The sequence below is a fragment of the Phalacrocorax aristotelis genome, chromosome 14, assembly GCF_949628215.1.
Source record: "Phalacrocorax aristotelis chromosome 14, bGulAri2.1, whole genome shotgun sequence".
NCBI lineage: Eukaryota > Metazoa > Chordata > Aves > Suliformes > Phalacrocoracidae > Phalacrocorax > Phalacrocorax aristotelis.
Window position 1 is genome coordinate 13,810,370 of NC_134289.1, and position 25,112 is coordinate 13,835,481.

The following is a 25,112-nucleotide window of genomic DNA, read 5'->3' on the forward strand; positions in this document are numbered from 1 at the left end:
CTGGAACCAACTGAGTCTTCCTCCCCAACACAAAGCTTGTTGTGGATTCACAGGATGCGCCCTTGCTCTTCGCCACCAGATAAATGACATTACGCAGACAAACATCGGTGTGAAGAAAAGCGAAATGGGTGGATGGCTTCTTGTCAAAGTGTCTCACGCTGCGACCTTGGAAGAGGTAGAGGCTTGCTTTCTTGTCAGTGACAACAGAACAGTCAAAAGCTCAGACTATGTGTGCAACAGTCTGCATTAAAAATACAGTACTCGACCCCGAGAATAACTAAATCATAGAAAAGGAGAAAGGGTAAAGACACGTGGTCTAGACTGCCTCATGGAGTATGAGTTTTTCATTTGAAAAATCATCACCACCACCACTGATTATGGTGTTGATGACCTCATGTCAAACCAAACACCGTTTAAATACCCTAAGTCAATGAAATTAGTACCGGAAAACAGTCTGCATCACAATAATCTACATTAACACACTTTGGCTGCCTTGTTACACAGGCTAAATAGGTAGGAGATCAAAGTCCTTTTCTCCTCTAGACCACAAGCCTTTTCAGAGACATCGGAAGGACACCGCTACATTCGGCAATAATTCAGCAGCAAAAATTTCCATATTAGCACTCTGACTGTGTCAACATCGTCAAACAAGCACCTTACCAGAAAAATGCGTGGAAAAAAACGAGAGTAAGGCCTTCTCAGCTAAGGCAACATTTGCCAACTGTACTAAACAGCAAGCTCAGCATCAGCAGCTGCAGCCGTGAGCTCAGTGTACTTACACAACAACATGCTGTGACTGTAATTTGAATCGTGTTTCTTCCTGGCTGGCAGACGTGCTTTAGGTGCAGAGGTTTATGAGATGTCTTGTTGTCGCCACGTTCGATGGTAAGTGGGGTTGCATTAACGCTGACCTGGACTGAAGCTGGCCAGTTTGTGTTCATTTGTCTGTCTTCATGGTGATAGCACTTGAACTGTAATTCCAGGTCAGACCTGTACAACAACCAATAAATCTTCCTTTAACTTTGTTTTCACATTGCAGAGGAAGGTCGTTTTGATGCTAGGAACGCTTTTCTTTATCAGTCAGATTATTTTTCTAGAATTATTGCCAGTAAAGGATATAACATACTTTCTTCATAAAAGCCCTTAACAGACGCAAGGCACGATGAATTCATGAAGCAAGCATGCCACAAAGTTGTTAATATTTTACACTTAGAAAGGACTTTCCAGCGGAACATCTCAAACCACTTTGCAAAACTAGACCACGAAATGGTGCTGCAGAAAGAAAAATATTAACGTCAGGTTGGTCCTTCCTGTGTGTTACGAGTTAAGAACAAGAAAGTGATACGCTGCAGTGGGTTGTGCTGGAAGAGCGAATTCTTCACTACCTCAGAGCACTGAAAGAGCATTTGAACGAATACTTGTCAGACAAAATACAGGTACAACTAATCCTGCCTTGGAACAGGTAAATCAACTAAGATAAAATGACCCCTGTATCTCACCCCCTGTGTTTCTGTGACTCCAAATTAACACAGCTGTGGATTAAACCTACCCAGTTTAGACCTTCTTTCAGAGCATGAATTCCTCCCACCTCTCCAACAATAATTTCCACACACTATTTAGCTCCTCAAAAATTAGTTTTATAACGCCTCCAGAAAAGGAAGAGGCTGAGATTAAGTTAATCACAAATTAAGTGGGTAGAAACTATGACTTCAGTTTCACACACTATGACTTCAGTTTCATACATGGATGGTAACGTTGTGTTAGGAATGACTAATTTGAAGAAGGAACTTAAAGTCCTGAACTGAAATGTCAGGATTCTGCGGTTCATGACAGCAAAAGATAGCTGAATGTTTATCTTTTATGCTTGAAAATATAGGTGCTCATTTCTTCATCTTGCCTGAAGGAAGATATCATTGTAAGATCCACGAGGAACAGCTCGTTCAGGAGATCACCACCTTAACCGCCATTTTCCTTATCCAAACCCAGAGATTTCAATTCTGACTTAACATAATCTTTTCTGGATTTCAAAACGTCAAGGTTTAGCACTGGATAACAACATGGAAAAAAACCATGTTGTTTTTTTTTTAAATAAAGGTATACAGTACAAATCACCTGACCTTTCAACATAATCCATCTATATTAAGTCATTCCAGGCTTTTTTTTTTTTTTTTCCCCCAATATTTTATTAACAATTTTTTGAAAGCTCTCTCTGCAAGATGCACTGGAGAGTCTCACCTCACGAGAACACACTGCAGTCGCCCAAACCTGGCGGGAAGCAAGGCTCGGTACCTCTGGCGTAAAACGCAAGCAGAGGAAGCGTGCCCCCGAGGGCTCTGAGCAGCCTGCCGAGTGGCACGGAGCGGACGCAGAGCTCAGGAGAGGTCTCCTCATGCTCTCAGCACGCAGCGTCTCCACTGCGGGACGCTATTAATAACTGAGCAGTGCTAAGACTGAACCAGCTTCAAGGCGGCATTTTCCCCTGCCTTCAGCCTTTCTGTTTCTCGTAACCACGAAAAGTTCCCAGTGGGGAGAAAACCAGTTACGTTGCTACTCATTGTGCGTGTACACGTGAGGGGTTTTGCCGAATATTTTAACTGGCAGACAAATATTAAGAATTGGCTCAATTCCACCATTTTCTATAAAACCGAAATCCATCCACACATGTGACAAATTCACTTTTCTGGAATTCATCCAGCCCTGAGTTAAATGCGAAATGACTTCATTACAGGACCATCCGTTCTCCCCGCTATTAACAAGCTTTTCAAAACAACAGACCTGAGCACAGTTTACCTATGACTCGTCATTAAAATAAGTTTAAATAAAGGCTATGTGTTTGGTGAGCTAAGGAAGAACGAAAGAACAGATATTAAGAAACAGCCTCATGCCTCAGTGCAGCACTATAAATCTACTGAATGAGCCAGCACAATCCCCAGTAGTGATTACTTATTAATAAGAACCAGCAAATAACTGCCAAAACTCCCTCTGCTGCGAGTACTCCACGATAATGAAATGCAAGTAAGCAATAACTGACCTCAAAGTTAGGTGTTAATTATTGGATTTGGCCCACCTGCAATCTCCCTGCTTTCCGAGCCTCAGGCTGCCTCAGGGTAGGGGGCACCGTGGCAGCGAGGACTCCTGCATCCCGCATCAAGCCTCAGCTTTAGAGCCAGAGTCCGTCCCTGGGGCTGGGAACGGCACACCTCTCGGCCCACCTCGCGCCCTCCACACCATGAAAAGAGAGGTCTCAAGAGAATTACGGTGAATGGAAAGATGATCCTCAAAAGGAAAAATGCTGAGGCTACAAGTTATCACTGCCCTTGAGGTCAGGGCGTGTGTGGTCCAGACTCAGGGAGAAACAAAAAGTGAAGCAGGTGTAATGGAAAATGTGCTTAAGAGGCTGCGTTTTACCATCTCAGCTGCTACACCTGTGAAACAACCTCCACATGAGATCTCGAGCACCTAACCAGCCTCCTCTGCACAGAGATAGGCTCAAACAAGGCAATCAGCAGCCAGGATAAACCCTGGGATGCCTTCTGAGAAAAACAGAACGAGGAGACAAAATTATTCCATGGTTTTGAGAATATACAAATTAAAAAAATTAAGGCTCTGGCTGTCATTTGATCTAAAGCCCTTCCCTGAGCATGGTGGAATCAGGACATAACCTGCAATCACTTACGCAGATCTACATTAAAAGCAGGCAAGTACCACCTAGGAAGACCCTTCTTCTGTGCTGGAAATTAGTACTCGCTGGAAGCGAAAACCAGAAGCCTCTGTACATGGCAAGCTATGCTCTGGTATTTCTGACCTGTCCTTACTTGTGGAGTCATAGGAGAGGGAGAATGTAGCAATTTACCTTCTAAAGTTTGGAGGATTTAAGCACTTGTCTTTCTGTACGATTCTACCAAGCCTCTAAATCAGGTCCTCCGTTAGTGTGTTATTTTTCATTATCAGATATTCTGCGCCATTTAATTTAAGCATAAACTCTAAGAGCCCTGCATGTTACAACTGAACAACAACAACTCCTGCAACTAACATTTCACAGGACGCAGGGCATCAGTGTCTCCCAAACGGAAGCCTATACTGGTGCCGGTCATGCGTGTCCCACACCGTCCCACCCAGAGCAGAAAGGATGGAACAGTTGCAGTGATTTGTCAAGCACTGCATGCCGTGTGCTATCAGCAAGGAGGTGCAACACAGATCGGGAAGCATTTTAGAACACGCTGTCACTGGAAAGTGGACAGGTGAGAGTATCTGTGAGTTTAAAGGGCATTTTTCCTACCCAGACCACAATTTCTGAGGTGAAATTAATGAGAAAACCTAAATTAAGTTCACCTGACCTGCCACTCCTCCGTCAGCGGGTGCGAGACTGCCTTGCAGCAAGGCTGAGCTTACCTCCACATCAGCGTCTGATGAACAGTGGGCCGTAAGTGAAAGACGTGGTTACTGACTGCCAGGTTGTGTTCCAGCCGGAAGGGCTCCAGTACAACCCCGTCTCTCACGGGAAACGTCAGACGCAGCTCATCATTGTGGTTGGCTGGGATCGAAGAGGGAGAGAAAGTGTGAACTTTCCCTTTAGCATCTGCAGTGCAATAATAATGTGTATATTTATACAGAATAGTAACAAATGGCACAGTGATCTGCTACTGGGTCTAACTTAGCGGGTTCATACACATGAAAAAGAAATCACAAGTAATTACATCATCTAACTGATACAACTGACAGGGCTCAAACTGATAGCGATGGCAAACCCAAGTCTACTCTCCCACACTTAACATCAGGAGCTCAGCATTCCAGCCACAAACAGAAACCAGGCACGGCATGAATTCCTGTTTTTTATTACTGAATAGGTCTGTGTCCAGGCTCACTCTGTTGGCAGAAGACTGGCAAGAAATCTCTTAATTATGGCAAAGGGTGATAATGCTTATTTTCCCTGCTCTGACCTGTGATCAACGCTACCCAATCACTCCCAACAGTTTCATCAGCTGAAACTATCCAATGACCAAAGACACTGGTATTCAGTTACTCTCTGATCTCATAAAACAAGGTTTTGTGGTAACTTACAGCTAATCTATGAAGTCCAAATGTCTTTAAACGCTGTGTTCTTGGCCGAATAATACTGCAGGTCACATTCTTCTGCTGCATTTGTCAGCTATCCTGAACTCCAAACACCAGCTGCCGAGTGCTAATGCACCAGCAGTTATTTTACAGAAATCATAAGGGTTCTCCCAGTTCCCTGGTAAATGATACCTCCTATCGTTCATCAGTCACTTCAAAACTTCAAATATCTTGCGCAAGCATACGGCCAGAGAGATCTTGTTATTCCTGCCCCGTTCCCAGCCAAATGCAGCTGTGACGTTGAGTGGCTTTGAAAGGAACATATATCAATTTTTGGCACTCTACTGAATATTCTTAAGAAGGCTGTATGGATCACAATAGAGACACCACTATGAATATTCACACTTTCTCTATTCTGCAGTGATGTTCAATGAACGGCTCTGCCCTTGAACAAAACAGACCACAGTGGAAGTTCATACAATAAACAAGCCTACCAGGCGCACACAGCGCAACCCAAAATCAAGTGTTTTATCCTCAGAAAGTGTACCAAAGGAATACTTCAGGAGTAAAATCCTTGTAAGTTTAACCCGAAAGAACTTTTCTGATGCTCTGATTTAGGAGGGGATAGCAATCTTTCTCCTTCCTACCCACTGGCTCCGGTCAGCCTGCACCGTGCATGCCACCTAAGCACATCTTAGCAATCCAAGCCTCTCCCAGAGCAGCAGTCAGACTCTGAAACGTACATGGCAGGGAACAGAGGGACAATAAATGACTGTGGGGCATTCTGTTTGCTACTCACTTGGAGGTGGTGGTAAAGCATTGATATTTGGTTTAATGTCAGGTGGGAATGGTGGTTTGACATCCTGGTTAGGTGACAGGTATGGAGGAATATTGCTCCCTGGAGTCATAGGTGGCGTGGGGTTTCCTGGAACAGGTGAATGAGGGTAATTTGCCACAGGTACAGGCCTTGATGGCTAGAAAATAAATAACATCACATTGTTATTGCAGTCTGAAAAGAAGAATGATAAGCCTCGTGAACTGCACTGCTATCAAACACCAAAGACTACAAAGAAGGTAGGGAGGCCTCTGTCTCCGGAAGGACAAGAAACCACAGGTCACCCCATGAGGCCTTCGGGAAGAGGCAGAGTAGGAGAGCAAAGCAGGAACTGAAACCACCAGACCAGCCAGCTTAATTCAGGCAATGAGCAGATACAAGCAAGGCTGCCAAGAGGCTTATCACATTCCTCTGAATGTTCTCTTTCCAAAACCAACGAGCCATTCCCTGCAGTTTTTCCACACTTCCCCAACCCACCCAGACCTTTTTCTCTCTCTTTGGCTTTCTCCCAAATAGCCCCACTGCACAAAAGCCTACACGAACAACAAAATCCAAAGGCACAGCAATTAGAATGTCTGTGTCCCTTTTACTTCCATTTATCCTTTCTTCCACCCTGTCCAACTCATCTACTCAGAATGAAAGCTCTGGGGGTCAGGGGATGTTTTTTGTTCTGTGTACCTACAGTTTGATTCAGTTCTTAGTTTGCTGCTGAATAAGACAAACTAAGAGAAAAGGGAGAGCTAAGTATAAATAGCAGCTATAGCATTAAAACACCATTAGTTTTGTTTCTTGTAATTAAGAGGACGGTTGCACAGTTAACAGAATAAACCAGTAACGATGATGCGAAGGAAGCTGACATTAAACAAAACTGCAGTTGCGCGGCACTTTCTTGTAATAGCTCATGTACCATAAGCACACACACCAGAGTGTCAGAAGACGAAAATCTTTAGAGGCAGCCAAAGTATCAGGACTTCATATCTAATTCTGTATCTAAATGCTGCGCTGCTGGCCTAGGATACTGTAACGTGTATAAGAGCGCTGCATTCTGAAGTCTTAAGCATTTACATTTCCAACCACCTTTGCTTTTTCTTTATCACATAGTTACTTTCTCTGCAATCACTACCATCCAAAGGTTTAGGTCTGGTCTGTGGCAAGCTGGAACTTTCCCCCTAGCCAGGATAATCTCCCTTGTTAACAAGGTCTCTTATTTTCTAACTGTTTCCAGAGCGGTTGATATTTGAAAACAACAAAATAGGAGATGCATTGGACAGACCACAGATTCCCTGTTAGAACTATCCTGTAAACAAAAAAGTTAAACCCCATCTAAAATAAACACATGTAAAATGTATTAAAAAGATCTGTCACTTTAAAACTTCACAGAGATCTGCTGTTATTTTAGCCTAAGTGACTGCACTGGAATTACAGTAGTTGAGGATCTGTCTCCTCCTGGGGTCCTTCCTGGCGGCACACTGCAAAAGCTGCCACAGTGCAACAGGCATTCCTTTGGGTACCACAGTGGACAGCTTGGCTGCACGTAGAACCCTATTGTAAAGGGTTTCCCTCCCCTTTTTTCAATGTTTTTTTCTGTGCAAATCACACCAGCACAATTCCAGTTCAAGACCAATGTGCATCTTAGATGCTTTTAGCCTACATTCAAAATCAGAACATAGTCCAGAGAGTTCAACAGGTGATGCTTTAAGAGCAGGTCCTTCCCATTTTTATACTCACTGGAGTACCTGTGTGCAAAAGATCACCTGCGTGTGCACTTCAAAGGCATCAGACTTCAGCGGGCCCTCAGTACAAACTCAGTTTGAATAATACTAAGTGCTCAAGACGGATCCATAAAAGAGGTTTTAGGCAACATTTTAACAATTTTAATTCTTGCCCAAAACAAGCAGCACATAAGGAAAAGGAAGAGAAAAGGGGGAGGGAGAGGTCAGAGAAAGTCATGCAAACTTCAGTTCAAAGATGAATTCTACAGCTGGAACAGCTTTAAATTTGGGCTGGATTAATCTGACAGTGACCACTGTAGGTCTGAAATCAGAATGCTGCAACGTGGAACTTGTTTATTACAAATTTCCACAGCTGTACTCTTGCAGGGTGCCAGGAATAGGTGAAAATATTACACCTGAATCCCATCAGGTACTTCTTTTTACATGCTGTATTTAAAGCGAAACCAGTATTTTCTTGTAAAGGCCTCTAATGAGCTGCAGCAGCATTCAATTTTCTTTATGAACTGCTCTGAAGTTACAACGCAACTTGGCTGACTGACGTGATTCTGTGATATCCAAAACACGAGTGAAACCACTGTACTTTTTTTCTCCCTTTAATTACATAAAAGCAGGTATCTATGAAGCCCTTAACGTGACTTCATTCATAAATGTCTACCAGAACACAAGATAATCTGAAAATTCTTACCTTGTAATACTGCCCCATGTTGACCGTTGGAGGAGGGTACTGCCCTGTGTTTTGCTGGCTTGGCATCCTCTGTCCAGGATAGTTGGGAGACGTGAGGGGTCTTGGAGGGTTGGGAGTGGGGTACTGACCAGGCTGGTTTGGAAACTGGCTATTTGGTCCATACTGCTGGTTTCCGTAATTTGGCTATTTCATGACAGAGATGAAAGAAGACAAAGATCTGGTTCATGCAAGCAGCTGTCTTGAATTGATTATTAGCATATATTCAATAGTGGAATCGAATCAAAACGAAAAAGAAACCCTCCAGGTGAATACTCCTCAACTTAGTGCCACTCACGCCTAACCAGGGCTCTAATGGCTGGAAGTGAAAACTCACTCAAAAGCATGAAGTCCTGCAAACCAAAGTGGGAGAAGAATAACCATGTACCTTAACACATGTGCACACACACACACACACTCTCAGCCTTCCAGGGCTGTCAAAGGGTACCATGTTTGAAGAAAGCAGAATTACAACCAGATGCAACAGTCACAAAATCTCTGTGTTTCTGCAAGTGCTCCCTGCCCCATTCCTGGGGCTCCTTTTCCAGATGGAGAATGAAAGCGCAAAAAGTAACATTAAAAAAACCAAACACCCTGCAATGGACAGAGAATAGAAGATGTGTTGTCCGTGTCTGTTTGCTCAAAACAGCCGCTACGTTTGCTATATTTTCTGCAGACCACGGTACTCTTTCTAATATATTTTCTACAAACTCTTGCCACCATTATTACAGTCAGGGCAATATCATAATATGCAGAGCTCTACATGTGGAGTTACAGCTGTTGTAGCCTCAGTTTAATATAGGATTTTTACAGGAAATGATCTCCGAAGCTAGTAACTGGTGGCTAGACTTCTAAAGACATTTAAGTGCGTATGGATGCTGAGAGAGAGTTGGTGAGATTCTGAAAAGCATCTACTGCCCGATTCACATCAATTTGAATAGTAGTATGCATTGGTGCTTGTTAAAAATCCAAAAGCTTGTCTGTTTACATCTCTGGTTGTCTAAATTTCTTCAAAATTTTGACCCTAAGTGTTTTGCCCAAGGTCATAATACAAGTCAATGGCGACGCAATTCTGTCTACAAAGCCACTCAGATCTCATACAAGAGCATGGGAACTTAGACAGAAATACCACACTCCAAATAAACTTATGCTAGATAAATGCTGACACAGAGGGATTTGAGTTCAACATGATTTATATTCATCTCAGTGCCTATGAAAATCAAGCCTCAAGAAGTTTGGAAAGCAATTGGTCTTTAAAATAAATGTTATTACTATTGGTGTTTATACAACATATGCCCTGTATTTCTTTAGAACAATAAAACCATCCAAGAAAATGCAGATCACATATGTATTGGGCTCAAATGAAGTATTTCACCTTCGGCATCTCTTTGAAGTTGTCACGTTAAATAAATCCACTCCTGTGAAAGAAGTCTGCTTCTGGTCTATGAATTCACCATCTAGCATGAGAATCTCAAAGTGACATTTTGAGGGCTCAGCCAGTTTTGGGCCTTTCTTGGTTGTAATGACTGTCATCTTGACTAACACAGCGAGGGCCAGCCTGAATACTTTAGAAGCTAAAAAGGAAGAGCTGCTGCCATTCGTATTTCAACGGCGGTGTTCCTACCAAGGCTAGAACAAAGATGTACCTATCGTACAGGGATGCACGCCACACATCACCCAGCACGTTGCAACTTTGGGTCAAAATAACAGCGTAGGCAAAATAGCATTTATTACCTCTCCTGGGTACGGTCTCTTTATGCCCTGTATAGGCAAAGACTGGGGGCGTGGGCCTGGGTAGGCTTGCTGAGGCATCCTCTGCCCATGGGTGCTGAAGGGACTCATTCCAGGAGGCCGAGGCTGGTTCATGCCCATGGGTGGCCCACTCATGCTGGAAGGTGTCATTCCGGCTCCCATGCTTGCTGGGTTCATGTTGCCTGGCATAGAAGCAGGGCCACGAGGACCAGGCTGGTTCATAAACTGGTTGTTGTAAGCCTGAGTTGGACCCATCTGGAAAGAGGAACAAACCTTCAACGGAAGAAGAAGAAAAAAAAAAAAGAATAAAATGCGACATGCATTTAAAATGGGAGGAGGGAGACGAACATGCTTTTGGGGGAGGGAAGAAGGGGAGGATTTATGTCGCATTTTCTTTCAATGTTCTCCAACATCTGATGGGCGGTGAGGTTATTTATAATAAATTCAGTTGGAATTGTAGAAGGCATAAGAGAGACAGACAGACGTAAATCTAAGGTGAGCAATTAAATCGTTTAAATTGGCTACTCTGCTACTGCAAGGTAACAGGTCAGGAAGTTGGCTGTGTAAATACAGCACAACACTACAATTTCTAAGACACTGTGCTTCTTTACATCGCCTGGCATATGGGCCCATACACTTCAAAACTCAGAGAGACAGAAAAGCTAAGGAGGAAAAAAACAGAATTGATCAAATCCTTGTTTATTTTAAGAAAAAAATATTACACAAAGTCATGACATGCTGGAGGCTATGGATCACCAGAAATGTACGTCTCGCATAGCTGTCCTCATAGACAAGGTTAATAAAAAGCAAATCTCTTATCTTCTGTTGTTTTCTTGTTTGATGGGGGGGAAAAACCCAAACAACCAACTGTAGTTGGCAAAATAAACAATTACCCGAGCGGTACAAAAACTATTCCAAGATGCTGGAACATTTCACCTGGAACGTTTCACCGGGTACTCAAATTTAGAGGTTCACAGGGCTGGCAAAGGCAGCAATAATATATCACATCAGATGCAGCCGTAACTTTAGGTAATCTTCAATTCTTTTAAGGGGCAATCTCCAAACTACAAAATACACGTAGGCAAGATTTATTGGGAAAAACACGGGAGACCGACTCATACCTACATACACACATTCCAGCAGTTTCTCTAAAGCGTTTATAACCATGCCCATGCACAAAAAAAAAAAAAAAGGGAAAAAAAAGTACAGTAGGCACCCTAATAAACAGGGGAGTAGGAAGGACAGCCCGGTTCCCTGTAATGGCCCAGATCAGGCAGGTATGAAGACATAAGGGTTACTCTCTTACCGGTCCATACTGGTTCATGTCCTTATTCTGCGTTTCCTGAAGGGCTGCCACAGTGGCTGTAGCTGTAGCTGTTGCTGTAGCAGCTGCAGCCGCAACGGCAGCAGCGGCAGCAGCTGCAGCTGGCTGGGTGAAATCAGCTGGCGGCCTCGTGTGGGGGGGGATCCCCATTCCCGCAGGGGTATTTGGGCCTCCAGGGTAACTAACAGGGAAGAGAAGAAAGAAAGAAAGAGAGAATTGAGACATGCCTGGTGGATTCTGATTTGAACGCTGGTGTGATCCTCAGCTGGAACTGTTCCAAAACCACGTATCAATGCCCAATAAAAGCCAGCAGGACGGGGAATTAGTTATGTGCACGAGGTACAAGTGTTGCTCAGGTGCAGCAGTCACAGGGCTGTCACTGGGATTGCAAGGCACCGCCGCCAGTTGTTTCGGGGGCAGCGAACTGCTTTGCAGCTCTGTGGCTTACCGTGAAGTTGAACTGAAATCCCGAATGCACGCTCCATTTCCCAACAGTGTGGGGGCAGACTGCACACACAGCGCGCGAACAGAGCGCTTCCTCCACTACGGCGCGTACATCTGCCTCAGTGGTGAAACGTGCCAAGTGTTCCCGAAGTTGTAAAAGCGTTCCTCCCTGAACCTCAGCAGAAAGGCCAGGAGAGGCCCAATGCAATCGGCTCTGCTGGATCTCACACAATGTATTCCGCAGTTCCTACCCAGCTCTCCTACTGAACCTAAGCTAAATTAAGCTAAACTATGCCTCTCCCACTTCAAGACATCAACTATCTTTATAAATATGGGCCAGTATACGGTGCCCATTTTAGAGATGTTAATACAAAACTAAAGAAACTTTCTGACTTGTTCAAGGTCACTCAGTAGGTCAGTGGCAGAGATGAAAGGAGAGGCAAGTTCGCCGAGTCCCAGGCTTATACTCCTCACACCAGACCGACTATGCTGACAACCTTTTCAGCAGGCTTTGCAGAGGGACCATAAATAGTGGCTTCAGATAAGCACACTTACCACCCTTGTTTACAAAGCATAGACGCCGAAAGTCAAAATGTGACAAAACCCAGGCTATTGGTTTTGGCTTTTTTCACCAATGCAGCATTTAATTCCCTGAAATAAATACGCAGCTTGATCATCTCTTTTAACAAACATCTTCACCCCCAATTCTTTTTGAATTCCTGCTGCGGAGTAAGTCTTTGGGCGGAAACATCCCATTGCATAGGAACCTACTTTGCCTAATACTCAAGCTTATTCCTCCATACGCATGTAGAAATTATCCCATCAATACCTTTCACATCCTGGCCTTATTAAATGTTAATCATTCCTAAGCCTGTGGTCTGTTTAACAATCTCTCTTAATTAAAACTTTATTTTGGGGGTTTATTAGAGCTAATTGATTGACCTAAGCCATTTCCATTTACTGTGATGAATTTCATTCAGTTTGGGTAGCTGATTTCCAAAGCTGTAAAAGCAGTATGCACTTCAGTTAACCAGCATAAAACAGCCACTAAGACTTATTATATAATTAAAATAAGCCCGTGACACTTCTGCCAGGTCACTAAACCAAGCTTCATTGACTATTTGCATCCATTTTCCACCTCGCTCAAGTAAATCTTACCTGCCACCAAAGCCTCCACTTCCAGGATAATTGGGTCGCCCATACATGCCCTGCTGTATGTACGGCTGAGTGGAGCCTGCCTTGGCTGAAAATTGTTGCTGCTGTCCAGCAAACTGAGGGGAATTGATTCCAGGGTTGCTGGTAGTCATCCCAGAAGCCATGGGATTTCCTGCTGGGTTCATAGGGTTATTAGCATTTGCCATTGGATTTCCCAGCACCTGTGAGTAGAAACATGAGAATAAGGGGCTGTACCTTGAACTACGTCAAGCCAATGACGTTGATTTGCTGCAATCAATAAATTACAATATATCCACCCTGAACTCTGAACCCTAATGAACATACACCTTGCTCATATCTAGGTTTACGTTCCTTGTGGTTTCTTCTTTTCTTTTGCCATTTCCAAACAAACAAGCGTTTCTGATCTCTAGTCATCCTTCCCAGGAGAGTTTTTACTAGATGGAACCCAAACTAACACGCTTATGAAGACAGTTAAAATAACTACCTGCTAGAGCCATGCTCTGTAGGAAATTCATCCCATTAAAAGAAGGTATGTGCTTTTCCCTTTTTTTTTTTTTTTTTAAATGCAGGACTTTGAAATAACTTGCATATATTCAGTCTCATTGGCATACTGTGAAGGGTACTACAGATGCAAATTCTGTGAAAGAATATATTTCAGTGGCGTAACTCGTTCTTGAATCTAACTCCCTCTAAAGTGTACACAAGTCTGTCGGTTGTTACCAGTGCTTCTTAGAAAGGAGCCCTCTGTTCTGTCTTTAAAAGGACTTGGTTTGCTTGTTTGAAGCTTCCCCCCCCATCCCCAGCTGAACCAAAATTGCTATGATCTCTGTTGAGATGTAAGTATGGCTGTTCACAGATCACCTGCATGGAGATCTATCTCCTGCTTGGGAAGAAATTTAACGGTCATGATTTTTGCAGAAGACCAAGTCATCAGCTCTGGCAATTTATGAAAGGGAATTGGTGAGCCCGGCTCATTCCTTTCCCTCGGGGAGCATGAAGGCTTACGGGAAACCCTGCCATTCATTTCAGCCTGTTCCAAACAGCTACAGCCACCTTCCACGTTTCAGAGTTCCACCCTTCCCTTGCAGTGATTCTGAAGAAGCAATTTCTTCTTTTTACCAAGGCACGTTTTTCCTTTTATTGCACATTCCTCTGAAGCATCATGAGAAGTCCAAGTTACATTATGGTTTTCTTACGATAGAACAAAACTCTGAGTCTTTTTGGTTTTTTTCTTTCCTTTTGCCTTTTTAGATGTGAAGGGTTTTTACAAGAACTATATTTCCATTTTCTGGCCATTGTATAGACCGACCTGTTTATTCAGGTGTTTCTCTCCCAGATGGGATACCTTTCCTTTAAGGTGTTAAAAAGAAATCAACAGTAATAAATGATGTTATAGATCCTGTAACTGCTTCCTCTCTTTATTTTTTGAAGAAAGACTTTGGCACAACCAGCACTTAAATAACTGCCATATGAGCATCTATATGACTTCGCCCCTGAATTGTTTCTTTTTCAAATGGCTTGATCATATAACAATTTTGTTTTTCAATTACTGACCAAAATTAAAATAGTTTTTAAAAAAGGCAGAAAATTTTGTATGGGACCTATTATCACTTGATTTGCACAAGGTCGAAAAGACAAGTTAGATTTATGTACCATTTGAACTCATTAAAGACGGTGATGTGTTTAGAGCACCGCATCCACGGTGTAAGAAAAGACTAGGCTTCCTGAGAGCTTGATTTGCACCACATCCCCTGGAGAGGGATGTCACAAATAATTGGCATCTCTTTCATTAAAGCTGCTTCTTTTTGTATAGCATAATTGAATATGCATTCCAGAAGTAAAAGGTAAGAGCGGAGAGAACCCAATGCGAATCCAGTAAGTATGGCTCTCACCTGGAAGCCACGAGCTCATGCTTTTGCTCCAATGCATATTGAAATAATACTGCCTTACTTCGCAACAATAGGAGAGGTTGGAAAGAGCACAGCCTATAGTTGGTAGCACCTCAGCGTGGGGGTAGACCTGGCACTGGATAAAATCAACTGGGTAAAAATCAACAGTAACCATCATTTGGTGAATCTAGCTAGAAATGTCATTTTTAATAGAACAACTCTTCAAATTCCATCTGAAATTCCCAAGAGGTTTGAGATTACTCCCAAATCATGCTTTTAGTGTTGAAATCACACAGTGCGAAATACGCACTAAACCCAAGCCCGACGTGCGCGCAGCTAAAGGAGTTACTGACTCAAGCTCTCAGGCGCCTCCTTTCTGATGCCACCGAAGAGGACAGGACCAGAAAAAAAGAAAGGTGCATCAAATACAACAAGGAGAACACAGACACTGTTAACGATCCCAAGAGGATTTTCCAGACAACTTTCCATTTTGCAAACATTAGTGAAAACCCACATCTACAGGGCAGGGAGCATAAAAACAAAGCTTACCTGGCTTTGAGAGGTGTTAGTCACACCCCATACTGTGGTGACCACTGATAAAGAGCCGGGAGGCTGGTTGGTATTTTGCTGCCAGGGAACAGAATCGTAAGGGAAAGACCCATCACTGCAAAAACAAATGTTTAGGAGGGTGAGATTTTGGAAGTTCAAACAGTGGCAAGTTGCTGGTGGGGACAAAGGGATTAACACCTGACACGACGTTAACTCCTCACTCCTCCTTCCATTGTTAGCCTAGTACTCTCAGCGGCATAAAGTTTCTCTAATAGCAACGTGTTCATATCAAAACCATGCAGAACTAATGAATTCCTTAACTACATTGAACCACAGGGCTTTTACCATAAAGGTCTGTTACCAATGAAAGTAAAAAGAAACTCAGGGGCAGTGTTTCAAACAAGGACACTAAGCAAGTTGCTCAAAAGCACTTATTTTTTGCAATCCATCTCAAGCTGTTCAACAGTCGCTGCTTCAGCTGCCTTGTATCAATTCAATTAGATTTTGAGACCAGACTGCAGCTCCACTGTCTGCACCGGGTCCCCAAATGGCCAGAAAAGCCTTTAAAGGAATAGCAGTTCAACATCATTTTGAAAAGTAAATTGAAATTCAGATAGTGTTCTCCCACACGATGGATAAGCTGCATGCCAAAAACAGTATTAGCTAATCAGCATTCTACAAAATCAACCGCAGATATACAACACTTCTTTCAGATAAATATGTGGAAGAGAGGATCGGGTTTTTCCATTACCTTTGTCCTCAGATACAAGCAAACATTTCTTACAGTTCTTTTCACACAAAAGCATTGATGCTTTCAAAAGGAACACAGGATAGGTATGCATCTAGTGTAATTGATGAAATACATTAAATCCAGTAAAAGTAACTATTAATCCCATAACTGTAAGATATATCCCACTTGAAATTTGCTTGTCCTCACACTATTAACTTGTAAATTAGATTTCTGTTTGCATGTATGTACACATACACACACACGTGATTTCTCCTCTAGATATATACACCATTTAATACACACACAAATCACACCCTCATTTTCAAACACTGTTGACTTGTACTTCATATCGAGAACTGCATTTTTCCCTGGAGTACCAGCTGTCGCTGGAATTCTATACAGGGCTACCTTGCCTAAAGAATGCATACAGGCTCCACGAGCACTGTATCCACGTGCCTCAACGCCTGCGCCGCAAAGCGCCACGCAGTTAACTCCTCCAAGTCGTGGTGAGACAACCAACCCACTGAAGCCCGAAAAAGGGCTCTACGGCAGAGCAGGGAGCTGACCCTCCCACATCCCCAGGCAGCGCTCCAGGCTCGGACCACTTCTCCTTCCCTTTGTGCTGTGAGCCAAAATCAAGGACTACCCACGTGCTCATCCTTTAGCCTGTTCATAACACCTAGTGAAAATCATTTAAGAATAGGAATTGCACCGCACAAAGAAGCGCTCGCACACGCGACAGAAACTGCCTATGTCCCAAGTAAGCCATAATCTAATAACAGCGACAGCAACCGCGTAAGGTAAAATGAAACAGTGAATACATTTTACAAACAACTAGGAAATATGAAACAAATTCCACAACGCTGTGCCAGCACAACAGCACTCTATTAGACCATAACTGTGAATTTGAACTGACCTATTTGTTTCAAAATGCCCAAACCGAATTAAGAAACAAAATCACACCCAAAAAAATTAATTAAATTAGGGAAAAGAATAATTTACCCTAACAAATAATTAGGGAAAATTAATGGAAAAGAGTAGTTCTCTATAAGATGCTTGACATGTAATGTTGACGTTGACAGCATCCATATAAACCAACGTGTGAATACAGGGCACATTTAACACCTTGCAATCAGTGAGGAGTCGTAGCCCACTTTTTAAAAACATATTTTCTCTTAGAAGGCTGAAAATCTTCCCTCTCGTTCAGCGGCCCAGACAATGGCTTCAGTGACTAATACCTGCAAGTGACACAATGCTTCAGCAAGTCCCCTCCACTGGCATGGAGAGAAATGATGACTAACCCAGAATCTGTGACTGCTGTGACACCTTCCTCTTTTTTCCTGCTCTGAATGACGCCTCCCACTTTACTTCCTTCTCTGTTTTTGATGATGTCTGCTCTGTGATTTGTTTGGATATTTACGACACCTGTAAGTGTTTGTATACTTCAATGACTACAGAGCAGCTCTCTCCATGACATAAGCAGTTACAGCACTCACTGCAGCCATCCCTCTCTATTCCCCACTGACGGGCTCTGGACAGGCAATAAAACCTGAGGGACAAGGCAAATATTTTGCAAGTGTATAAGTAAACAAGAAGGGTAATGCCAGGCAGGGATCAAAGCAGAGAGTCACTGAAGGTTCTTCTGATGTCGTACGGTTTGTACGCGTACTCAGACTTTGAGCTAGCGATGCCTTAGCCTGCTGTTAAGAAGTTATAACCATTTCTTCACGTTCTTTGCCCCCAAAGCACGGTTCTCTTACCCCTTCCTCTCCTTCACAGTACACAGAAGAGATTTCGTATGTTACTCATCCATCCTTTCCAATGGTAGAGTCAGAGCGTTTGTTTAGTGGAAGGCTGCATTGGGTTCTCAGAGACCGTACTAATCACTTCATCTAATTACAAAGCAGAGCAAATCGCTCCATTTTTACTTTGTTACAGTTGGGTGACACCTCAAGAAACCATACCGTTGACACTTGATGAAAGCCTCCAGCACAGGGCCCAGCGTAACGCATGAAAGCCACAAAAAAAGACCACGCAGAGATTTGTTGAGAACTATTCACTGTGCACGTTGAACCACGTGACCGTTACATCACCCAACACAGGACTTTGCTTTAAATCACAGACAACGTTCGCATCAGAAATTACGGCGACACTGAAACAGCGATGGATGTGCCTTGCAGAACACCAACTTACACGCCCTAATACGCACTTACTGCGCCAGACCTTACTTCAGTCAAACCTCACCTTTGTTACCCCACCGAGAAGTACACAGCATTCCTGTGGTTTGCATTCCCCAACACGATGCTCTGGGCCATCACCACTTGCACGCGTGTTTGCATATGGCTTTTGCCATACTGGATGCAACACGCACTCTTCCTCCACCATGTGAAGGCTTCTCTGGGTTCAAGCAGTAGGAGACACTGAAACGCGTGCCACTCAAGCGAGGGATTACTTGTCCCACCACTTCGCTCTTTCAACTTGCATTTCTGTCCTTGGACAACCCAAAGGAATACTGACACCCTCAAAGGAAAATCCATGTAAGTACTGTGATGAAACGTGACCAATCCAATTCTCATTTGCAAAAGAGTGGTGGCTTTCCACTGTTATTACAGAGCTGTGAATTATTCTGAAATCCCTTTCTTTAAACTTGAAAATGGCAGCCAGTAGAGAAAGAAGCTTCAACCTCTCCAGCCACAGCGAAATGCTGCCCACGACACTGTTCCTGTTGAACGGTACAAGGGTAATTAAGTCTCTCACTACACCCTGGAGGGCAGTGAGTCAGTTTGGGCTCAGCTGGAGTCCACTAAAAGAGTATTGACTAAATTTATAATAGTGTTAATGAACCTATACATACTACTGGTCAGCATTAAAGGCCAAACAGCAGAGGAAGCCATAGAGCAAAGAAGAAGAGGTGGAGGGAAATTACTTCTCAAACTATGATGTAGTGAAACCACAGTCAAGGAATAAGGAGGAAGGATTTCTTAGCTGCTGGCAAATGTACTGAACCATCGGTAATGCAACACTCGTGTCGGAGAAATACATCTGTACTTAGGTCTGAACAGCTTCTCTTAATCTCAGTACTAGGAAAACGGAACCAGACAGATATCCAGCCTCTTTGGAATAGTTACAGACTTCATGGCCGACACAGACTGTTAGTTGATTCTGATAAAAGCTGCTTAATAAAAAGTGAGCTCTGTAAATTAATACTAGTGAATTACTATAATTTATATCTGATTTGTGACATTATCTGAAAATGCTGTATTTTAAATATGTTTATGTTGTCATTAAAGCAATTGTATGTGTATCTGATACTCTGCTTACACGTCTTCATTGATTGAGGAAGGAGAGATTCAGACGATTTAGTGAAGTACGCATCCCTAGAGCACTGGTGCTTTACATGTCGCGGAGGAGGGTGAAAACTGGGAATTATGCCTTCCCCGTGATTTTCCACATCACTTGTTGAGAAGGCCAGGTGTCTAAACCACTACCTTTATAAAGCATCTATCTTCAGTTTTAAACACTGAAAACCTATCAACTACAGCAGAAAAGCACCAGATGTTGGCTTTCTCAAAAAACCTTTTCACTCCAAGCACTGCAATCAAGTTTTCCACCACTGGGCTTTCAGTGACAAGTTTTTATTGCTCACCCTGAAGCCAGCTTTACAGTTTTTCTGGGGTTTCAATGTTTCTGAAGCACGGTCATCCCACCTGGCTGGTAGCTGACACACACAGAGTCCACAGTCCTTTAAATCTACAGACTCTATCATAAAGTTCTTCAGCTGACGCCAAGATGAGCGGGTAATTGCCAGTGTAACACTGCCTGTCATGTCTCCGTGTCCTCTTTTGACACCTAGAGAGGAGAGCATCTGACAACAAGGAGCGAGGTGTCAGAGATCTACCCAGGGCAAACAATCCTTTGTAATTACACACGGCCAAAAGTCAGAACGGTCCAAATACAGCCCAGAACTGGGGCTCCCGATCTGTTCTTGCCCGCCGGCACCTCTCTGTGTCTGCACCTCGCTCTGCCCCTACACCCGCCTCTGGGCACTCGTGCTCAGGGTGCCCAGCACCCCCCTGGATGTATTCTTGGTTGGAGCCTCTAGGTGACACTACTTTAATACAAACTAAAACATAACAATCTCCAAACAAGGCTCCTTGCTCCTGCCTCACCCCTCCTTTCCCCCTAAAACTTCATGTGTCTGCAGTGGAAAAATATCACAAATCCCACAATCAGAACAGGAAATAAAGCCCTCGGCAACTGTAGCACCAATACTTGTGCTTCACCTGGACTGTCTCACAAGTTAGGCAAGCTCAGCTTCTTTCATATAGGTTTAGGTTTTGTTTTACTTGGGTTTCTTGAATGAACACCACTCACGTAGCTTTAATTATCAATACGGATCCAGTTAGCAATTCTTCATTAGGCCACCACCATAAACTTCTTTTAAGCGTACTCTTACTTAAGATGACGACTGTTTTGCATGGTACAGTGCAAATACTGAATTTGAGCTGCCTTTTCCGTGTGCTTACGTTATGGGTCAGGCATGAATTTCACCACATTTTTATAATTTTCCTATCAGTATAAACAAAACGTACCAACTTCTTTAATCATAAAATTGCAAGAACAGACGGACCACTATTAGCAGTTTCCTGCAACACTAGAACACTTCAGGAAGGACTTCAGCTGATTCTTTTCCAATTTGATAAACTAGGAATCCCTGACAATCTATTCATAACTAACAGATCAAATGGATTTTTAAATTAGATTTTATTTATTTCTGGTCAAATTTGCACTGAAAATATCCTTGGTGTCAACTATTAATTTGACTAAAACAACGTGACACCCAAAAGCCGAAATTTGTTTCTTCTTACTGACAAACAAAAACATTCAGAGATCTACTTTTCTTTTCTTTTTAAAAACCCTGGACATTTAGAAGAAAACAACTGAATTCTCATTTTCCACTGAGATTTTTTTTTCAGAGGAACAAAACCAACGCCTCACCAGCTGAGATAAATGTGCTATCTTCATATGGCTGAAGTGCTTGGTCAAAGCGTTCTAACTTAAAAACTTAAAATTCGTTTTCAGTCTAGTTAGCAGGTATTACAACACACTGCTATTAAAAAAATTTTATAACCCCAAATTTAACCAAGTTATCCCTTAACCTTTAGTGCTGTGTTTTCCACAGACTGTAGAAACCACTCTACACAATCCATTCCCCATTCACACGGAGGAACATGGCAGAGCAAGGAAAGGAAACACCCACGCAGGAAGGACACGAAGACCACTTTGAGTCAGCAAGGCAATACGAAGACATATTGTAAAGAAAACAGTAACTACCTCTGTACATCCCACACTGACATAAAGCAAATTAAAAGCCGATGATGTGCACAGGTATCCTGGTGAGGAAGAAAAAAGGTGGTGGTATAGTGTGTATGCCAATACTGACTTTGGATGGCTAGCAGTCATTTACTTTGATTGATGCTGCCCATGTGATGCGTGCCTTCCTCAAATACATTCCTCTATTCAGTATCGTTATTTGAAGAGGTTTAAATGGTTTTGGCATAAATTAAGGCTCCATCATGTATTTCACTGAACAAATACGTAAGACAGAATCCCAACCAAATCACCAGGTGTTGTTTATGCAATGCAAAAGTGAAAAAAGTTTGGAAGCATTTTGCAAGACTTTATTTCCCCCTACTTCTTAACAGCATGACTCCAAACACTCAGACCTTACAGGGAAAACATACAGCTCCAAAAACTATCCCCCCACAGTTACTCAAGTCTGTTGCTTCCCTCCGCTCTTTCCAACTAGATAAGTATGTTCTCTAACCCTCTGGAAAGCTTAGATTCTTGCGACTCCACAGAGGATCCACACCTAGTCCTTCCCTATCAAGAATGACCTCAAGTGCTGTTTCAGTACTGGATGTTGCCTGTACCGGGCTATGAGCAATGTAAACTGAAGAGGAAGAGTGAAAGCGGTTAGAAATTTCACAATTCACCGTAAAAAAGAAGGCAGGCTGTTTTCTGGCAAACAGTTCGAAAACACGGAAGCATTCTGAACCTGTTCTAGGTGAGCAGATGCAGGTGAAGCAGCCAAAAGGTGAAAGCAGCAAGCCATTTATCAGCTCGGTGGTTTGGGTGGCACCTGCAGCTCGCAGGTGGCTATCACCCCCCACCCCCCGCCTCTGCTCTTTTAGATATCAACACTCATCTACAATAACCATTCATGCAGCCACGCACATACGCACAATACAGCCGCCTGCACGGAGACCGAGATGGTAAAATTGAGCCGGCGCTTCAGCAGGCGATGCGAAGTGCCTCTGGAAGCTGAAAGCCCGTAACTTTTTCTTTATAGCCCTGACAAGGCCCACGAGGCCTGGATGACTTACGACCGCGTGAGGTGGGAACGCTGCCTTCCATTTCACACTGGGTTGCTACAGGTCGGGCTGTGACATGCTTGCTGCTGCTTCCTGGCGCCTTACTCTACACACAGCCTCATCAGTTAAAGAGCCGTGCCTGCAAAGTAGCACGCTGCTCACCAAGAGTTAGTGCATCTGAATCTAACCCCTGAAATCAGAAAAAAACGCATCAGGCCAAAAAATTAGATTAATTCAGAAGTTTCTGAACCTGCGAACGCCCACAGCCCCCTGCACACCCACGCAGCCCTGCTACGTTATAGATTTCATATACGTCCATGCACATGTGTGTGCGCACGCGCGCAAAGACACAGAGATAACACAACTTATTTCCGTCCGTGTGGAACAAACGATCACGGCTACGCAGGTAAGCAACAAAAATGCTACTGAGAGCCGCTCCTGCCTCAGGAGAAGCTGAAGGGGTTACCGTCGTCTGACATTATGGGACTACAGCATCCCTCCGATCAAAGGAAAAAAAAAAACAAAAAAGATTAAAGCATCACACCCAGCTCTATTGTCACACAAGTAGACCATGCAACGCATTACTACAGCCCGGATTACAGTTACAAAATCCACCGGTAACAGCCCTGTTATGAACATGCCACCTGTTACCTTTTCCAAAATGCTGAAATTATCTTATGATCGTTTTCAGCTTGACAAATGCAGTTTAATCTTTATTGCATCTCACAGCACAGACCTGCTTCATCCATGTCCTATTTATCTCACGTGTGTCGGAATGCAACCCCGAGCCCTCGGTCCCCCCCCTGCCACCAGGCATTCCTTCTGCTCTGCTTTATCAATATACCTGGGTTTCCATATCCGACTGCTCCTTTACAATAAAAAACACACCCACCCAGTATTCTACCATTGCCTGTTGCCTTGGTAATCCAAATGCCTGGGTACTCGCTGATTATCGGCGAATGAGACTCGCATTGTTCACACCGCAGCGCGTCTGCTATGTTAATGTGAGATAATGGCAGCCAGAAGACTCCTTTTGTTCCCAGCTTTGCTGTTTATTCATAGTGCCTGGAGGTCAGCGACTGCTACAACAACCGGGGAAGGAACCGCCGAAAGCGTGAGCAGATTCCACTTCTGCTTTTGCCTCCGAGCCAGGGGGAAACACGAGCAGCCCCGCACAGCGAGAAGGGCACCGGGAGCTCTGCAGTCTGACTCACGCAAGGTGTAGCAGGCGCCTGGGAGGAAGATTTGATGGACTTGCACTTCCGAGATTTTAGATGAAGCTGATTTACGCTCCCCGACAACAGAAAAAAAACCCGCTTTCTTCAAGAGGCGCGGCGGGAAGGGCGGGAGGGAGGGGAGGGGGGCAGCACAGCACCGCCGCAACTTGCTGGAAGCGAGCCGGGCTGGGGGCTCCGGGGCTGGCCGAGGAGCGGGGGCGAGCCGGGCTGAGCCCCGCCGGGTCCCGCAGCCTCCCGCGGGCAGCGGCTGGGGCCAGGGCGGCGGCGGCGCCCGCAGCGGGACCGGGCTGGAACCGGCGGGACGGGACGGGACGCGACGGGACGGGGGGCAGCCGCCGAGCAGCCCCCTCGCCGTGGGGCGGGCAGCGGGAGCCCCGGGGCGAGGGCGGGGGGGAGCCCGGGCAGGAGGAACCCGAGACAAGGGGGGGAGCCCCGAGGAAAGGGGCGGGGGGGGGGGGGCAGAGCCCTGGGGCAAGGGGGAAACTCGGGGTAAAGGCGCGGGGGGGAGCCCGGGCAGGGGGAGCCCAGGCAAAAGGGCAGTGGGGGACGCCGGGGAAAAGGGGGGACGCCGGGGTAAATGCGTGGTCCGGTGCGGGAGGGCTGCGCTCCGTGGCACGTAAGGGTCAGGTGTGAGAAACATCTCTCCGAGCCGCCTCCCGACACTCTGAGCCTTGACAAAGTTGTTTGGGAATGATGTCGGTGACACGGGCAAACGACCCATCGCATCGCGTCTGCCCTGGCGCGGTAAGTGGGAAGGGAGAGCGTGAGCGGGCTGCGGTACCTTCCCCGCAGCCCCGGCTCGGCGGAGATGGATGGGGGCGTTGGGAAGGTGCCCCGAGTGGCGAGCTATTCCTCATCGCTGGAACAGCCCTTCCACGGGAAGAAACCACCGATTCCTCCTAAAGCCACCGTCAGTCTCATTCCTGTCCCCGGCCCATCTGCACAGGTGGTTGATGTGCTCGGGCTTTGTTGTCATCTCTAGAGAAAACCAGGCAGGTTTTTTTTTTTTTTTTTTTGATATAGCAAGAATTTCTAACCCTTTTGATTTTAGGAAAACCATTAGAATAGCCCTCCATCACTGCAAGTAGTAATGGCTATTTCCTTTTCTTCCCACTGCGATACTAAAGAGACTGGAGAACCCATGCATATGGGAAAAGCAAGAATTTGAAAAAGGAATTGACTCCTTTTGTAATCTATTTACAAGGAAATCCTGCGGAGGGTCACGTTTTCATCTAAGAGAAAGAATGACAGATATGTGTAAAGAAAAGGCATCAAGAAAAATACCAGGTTTT

The 25,112-nt window shown here is 44.4% G+C and overlaps 1 protein-coding gene across 8 annotated transcripts in view; it reads right to left on the minus strand.

Moving 5' to 3' along the window:
- The window catches only part of ZMIZ1 (zinc finger MIZ-type containing 1), a 358,035-nt gene that overhangs the window by 20,897 nt on the left and 312,026 nt on the right, over positions 1-25,112 (minus strand). For 4 of the 8 annotated variants that reach the window (XM_075109304.1, XM_075109299.1, XM_075109300.1 and 1 more), the window contains 8 exons: positions 15,479-15,593; positions 13,023-13,240; positions 11,403-11,601; positions 10,079-10,369; positions 8,309-8,491; positions 5,855-6,029; positions 4,393-4,579; positions 780-990 (listed from right to left, as the gene is read on the minus strand). In XM_075109304.1, coding sequence (XP_074965405.1) covers positions 780-990; positions 4,393-4,579; positions 5,855-6,029; positions 8,309-8,491; positions 10,079-10,369; positions 11,403-11,601; positions 13,023-13,240; positions 15,479-15,593 — 1,579 coding nt within the window. The remainder of the gene's footprint in view (positions 1-779; positions 991-4,392; positions 4,580-5,854; positions 6,030-8,308; positions 8,492-10,078; positions 10,370-11,402; positions 11,602-13,022; positions 13,241-15,478; positions 15,594-25,112) is intronic. The other 4 variants (XM_075109305.1, XM_075109302.1, XM_075109303.1 and 1 more) reach the window with 3 other exon arrangements.